Source organism: Trypanosoma grayi (genome assembly GCF_000691245.1).
Source record: "Trypanosoma grayi strain ANR4 Tgr_1136_V1, whole genome shotgun sequence".
NCBI lineage: Eukaryota > Euglenozoa > Kinetoplastea > Trypanosomatida > Trypanosomatidae > Trypanosoma > Trypanosoma grayi.
The window spans coordinates 1-4,945 of NW_008826755.1; the positions used below are offsets into that span (position 1 = coordinate 1).

General features: G+C 48.1%; 3 protein-coding genes across 3 annotated transcripts; all 3 read right to left on the reverse strand.

The window, feature by feature from the left end:
* Positions 1-576: 576 nt before the first annotated feature.
* On the reverse strand, positions 577-1,185 carry DQ04_11361000 (hypothetical protein; the record flags this gene model as incomplete). Its single annotated transcript, XM_009316504.1, has 1 exon — positions 577-1,185. The coding sequence occupies one exon, from the start codon at positions 1,183-1,185 to the stop codon at positions 577-579; it is 609 nt and encodes a 202-aa protein (XP_009314779.1).
* Positions 1,186-3,545: 2,360 nt separating this feature from the next.
* On the reverse strand, positions 3,546-4,244 carry DQ04_11361010 (hypothetical protein; the record flags this gene model as incomplete). Its single annotated transcript, XM_009316505.1, has 1 exon — positions 3,546-4,244. One exon carries the CDS (start codon positions 4,242-4,244, stop codon positions 3,546-3,548), a length of 699 nt encoding a protein of 232 aa, XP_009314780.1.
* A 330-nt stretch (positions 4,245-4,574) lies between these two features.
* On the reverse strand, positions 4,575-4,945 carry DQ04_11361020 (hypothetical protein; the record flags this gene model as incomplete). Its single annotated transcript, XM_009316506.1, has 1 exon — positions 4,575-4,945. A coding segment is annotated over one exon (371 nt), but the record flags the coding sequence as incomplete, so codon positions are not given.

Sequence of the window (4,945 nt, forward strand, 5' to 3'; positions counted from 1 at the left end):
CCAGTTTGAGCAGAGCGCTGTTCTTCTCCACAAGGCCACCCCACGCGGTCCCGCTCAACGTGACGAGGTGCGCTGATGATGACGTCAATGGCTCCGTGGGGCCCTGTTCTTCCGTTGCTTGTGCCTTGTCTGTTTGCGTCTCCGTTTCTTTTGGTGCGGCTGCTTTTGCCTCCGTGGCCTGGACCACGATGGTCACCATCATCATCATCACCACTGCCGAAACCAGAAAAACTGTGTTGCGCTTCATCGCGTTGTAGCTCTTAAACAGAGGTACAATGCAAAGTTGCCTTTTTTGGCTTCTTCATTGCGACCAGAAAAGAGAAAAGGAGGCGTACGGGTTGGGACACGCCGCTAAGCATCACACGGCTTTGGGGAAGCACCGTAGCGGTGGCGGAACCCCTCAACTATAAAAAAAGCGTTTCCATATTTGCACAGAAAATCCTTAACAAATAACGCCACAAATCCATGGCGTTCCAAAAAAGAAGAAAATCTTGGAGTAAACCTTGTATAACAGACAAACGTATCAAATGATTAAAGAAAGGAACACATAGATCCGCATGGAAACACAAAAGCGGACTATATGCTCTGTTCTAAGGGTTCATTCGACCCCACTTCCAGTTTCGGCGAGCGACGGAAACAGCATACACACGTTACCACAGTTACGAAGGTAACAATCATAAGGAAACCAACCACAGCCCCCATGGCAATCATGCCTTTGCAAACGTTGGTGCACTCGCTGAGCTGTTTGCCGGCGTCGGGAATCCTGATACTGACGAGGACGGCTGTATCAGAGCCAGGGTAAAGCGCCCGTGTGGCATTGTAGGCGCTCTGAGTCATCAAGGAGGTGACCTCTTCGGCGGACCATATGTGCTGCAGATTTGTAGAGGCGATATCCGTCCGCAGAGTCTGTTCCACAGATATGAGAGCCTCCAAAGCACCACCAGCGGCCAGCGAAGGGACAGTGATGGTGGTATTAAAGGAGTATGGGCGGTTCAGCTTAGGTTCAATATCCCGGAGAAGCGCGTTTTGTAGAACAGTGGGGCTGCCCTGGACCACCGTGCTCCACGCGGTGCCGCTGATCGTGACAATATGCTTCGATGACGATGATTGCGCGGAGGCGTAAGGCAAAGTGGCCATTATCATCATCACCACTGCCGAAACCAGAAAAACTGTGTTGCGCTTCATCGCGTTGTAGCTCTTAAACAGAGGTACAATGCAAAGTTGCCTTTTTTGGCTTCTTCATTGCGACCAGAAAAGAGAAAAAGAGGCGTACGGGTTGGGACACGCTGCTAAGCATCACACGGCTTTGGGGAAGCACCGTAGCGGTGGCGGAACCCCTCAACTATAAAAAAAGCGTTTCCATATTAGAACAGAAATTCTCCATAAAATAACGCCACNGGAAGCACCGTAGCGGTGGCGGAACCCCTCAACTATAAAAAAAGCGTTTCCATATTAGAACAGAAATTCTCCATAAAATAACGCCACGAAACCCTATTCTGAAGAAACACATGACCTCGTACCAAATTGGCGCATATGAAGCGATATTTGAGGGAAAGGTTCTTTTCAAAAATCGTCTCTTGGCGATTCTATGCCTGAACTCCAGCCTGTCTTCCATTCACAACCCTCCTCCCAAATTAAAAGCTTTGTAAAACGTCAACGACCGTCTTCATTCTTCTACTCGTTAAAATGACACACAAATCCATTATTATCACATTGCACACGCAGAAACCAGGAGCACCCAAAGTAAGGCTTTAATGCCTCCTATCTCAAGTCCGACACGCGTTTTTCACCAACAAGTCTCACCATCTTACCGTCTGTTCATAACAACCTTGCTTCCCGAGCAAAACGCGGCCCTGCACACTCGACTTAGAAAAACCCTTCTATGGATATACATGCAGCAATGCATACCTCTAGAGCATTCAATGTTTCCGGCGTTTGGATGAGACGTGGAAACCTTTGCTGTTTTATTTCCCGACACATTTCGCTTGCCGTGTGATCAGAATCCCCACCCTGAATCAAAAACAGGAAGCAGATGCGATTCTCTTAACATGTCTCTTGCCATCGTTTTGAAATAGGAGGTGGGATTGAACACGCACCTTCACCGAATGTGAGGCATGTAGTCACGCCAGGGACAACAATACTTTTCGAGTAAGACACATGCTGTGCCTGTCCAAAATTGCGAAATCCCGTGCGATGTTCTGACCATCGCAATGCACACATCGAGGGGGCATCAAACTTCACTTCTGCACACTAGTTGGAGGCAAAGCAAAGCAATTCCTACATCGCATCTAGATTCATAGCGGAAAAGTCCTTTGTGTACCCGGTATATCGCCAAGTTAAGAGAACCTTGCTCCTTTCATGCGGCCCCATTCTATACTTGGGTGCGTTACCTTCATGGCGACCTCAGCGACGACTTGAAGAATAAATAACCCCCCCCCTTCATCATATTCCTATGAGGGCATTGCTCGCCTCTTGTTATTGTTTTACACATTGTCTAGGGCGACAGTCTGCGTTCAAATAGTACAATGTACCACAAAAAAGCCATGCTTTCCACATGCGAAGTATCCCGTTAAGTATAAAAAATCGGTTTGCTCTGACGTAACCCCTTTAAGTTTGCTGAATAATTGTGATATCGATTATAACATTGCCGCCGACGTGCAACATCGCCTGATCACAAGACTTATTGCAAAAGGACTCCGTATTATTACGGGAGTGCTGCTCGGTATGGTACTGAAGTGTGGACAGCACTGCATCCACGCCGCTGCCACATCTGTATACGGGTGCCAAGAAAAATAACCATTGCTTGGGAGTTGAGCAACGACCACGTAATTCCGGGCATCAATGAGATCAAGCAGAGCAAGATCTTTTTTCCCATTTTTTTGGCGCCCCAAGTTGTCTGTAGGACAGTGAAACAATCGCCGAAGTCTTCGCACGGGCCCACAAGCAACGACGGAGTACCCAACACCACGTTGGCCAGCGCCCTCACAGGCCGGGCAACTACCTACCCATATCCCCACTGTTTCATTCAAGAATAAACCTTCTTTTGCCCGGCGTTCCCTTCAAGAAGAATCAAATAACGGCATCCAAACAAAGTTATAACAAAAAAGAACATTCAACGGCTTACATTCACAATATCCACATGACCCTCAACATGAAGCACGGACAAAATAGCCAGTGATAATAACACCACGTCTTCCATGTTTATCCACAATGGTATTGAAATGCTTCATACAATTAAAGGCGCAAATTCAAAGAAAAGATTCCAGACTACCCGTAAGCAACAGGATAGAAAAGGAAAAAGACTTTTAGCGATTATTCTTCGTCCTGCCTCTTGACGTTATGGAACAATGCACACACGCCGCAGTAGCCAGACGTGTGTTCGTATGCAGGGATAGATATAATATCAGAGTGAGTAGAAGAGTATATAAAAAAAAATGACAGAAACATCACTGACAATTCCCAACACACACAAAAAAGGAAAGCACAGGCGCCCCCCCAACACGACACAAAAAGGACAGTATAGGGGGAAAAAAGATTAAATTGACCTAAAATTTTGAGCCTTCACGTATGTATATAATCTGCCCCTCTGGCTCTTTGCGGCTGCAGCAGTGACAGCACATCCAGAGCACAACAACAACAAAGATAAACGCCATCGAGGCACCGATCCCCATTGCCAAATACTGAACGTGCTGACAAATACCATCACACTCGCTTCCCTGTTCACCAGCGCCATAGACCCGAACACTGATGAGGACTGCCTTGTCAGGGCCAGGATACACTGACAGTGTCGTGGGGAAGCCGCCCTGAGCCAACATGGAGGTGACCTCTTCAGCGGACCATAGGTACTGCAACTTGGCAGCGGACCCCTTGAGAATCACCTCCTGGTCCACGGAAAAGTGAACTTCGAGACCATCATCAACGGAGAGCGACACAAAGGTGATATTGTTGTCGATGGTGTACTTGCGCTCCAGTTGCATCATAATGTCGCTGATGAGAGCCAGTTTGAGCAGAGCGCTGTTCTTCTCCACAAGGCCACCCCACGCGGTCCCGCTCAACGTGACGAGGTGCGCTGATGATGACGTCAATGGCTCCGTGGGGCCCTGTTCTTCCGTTGCTTGTGCCTTGTCTGTTTGCGTCTCCGTTTCTTTTGGTGCGGCTGCTTTTGCCTCCGTGGCCTGGACCACGATGGTCACCATCATCATCATCATCACTGCCGAAACCAGAAAAACTGTGTTGCGCTTCATCGCGTTGTAGCTCTTAAACAGAGGTACAATGCAAACTTGCCTTTTTTGGCTTCTTCATTGCGACCAGAAAAGAGAAAAGGAGGCGTACGGGTTGGGACACGCCGCTAAGCATCACACGGCTTTGGGGAAGCACCGTAGCGGTGGCGGAACCCCTCAACTATAAAAAAAGCGTTTCCATATTAGAACAGAAATTCTCCATAAAATAACGCCACGGATTCGTAGCGCTCAAAAAAAGAAGAAAATCTTGGAGTAAACCTTGTATAACAGACAAACGTATCAAATGATGAAAAAAAAAGTGATACATAGATCCATATAAAAACAAAAAGCGAGCTATATGCCTAGATGGAAAGGTTCATTAGACCTCACTTCCGGTTTCGGCGAGCGACGGAAACAGCATACACACGTTACCACAGTCACGAAGGTAACAATCATAAGGAAGCCAACCACAGCCCCCATGGCAATCATGCCTTTGCAAACGCCGGCACACTCGCTGAGCTGTTTGCCGGCATCGGGAATCCTGATACTGACGAGGATAGCTGTGTCAGAGCCAGGGTAAAGCGCCCGTGTGGCATTGTAGGCGCTCTGAGTCATCAAGGAGGTGACCTCTTCGGCGGACCATATGTGCTGCAGATTTGTAGAGTCGATGTCTGTCCGCAGAGTCTGTTCCACAGATATGAGAGCCTCCAAAGCACCACCAGCGG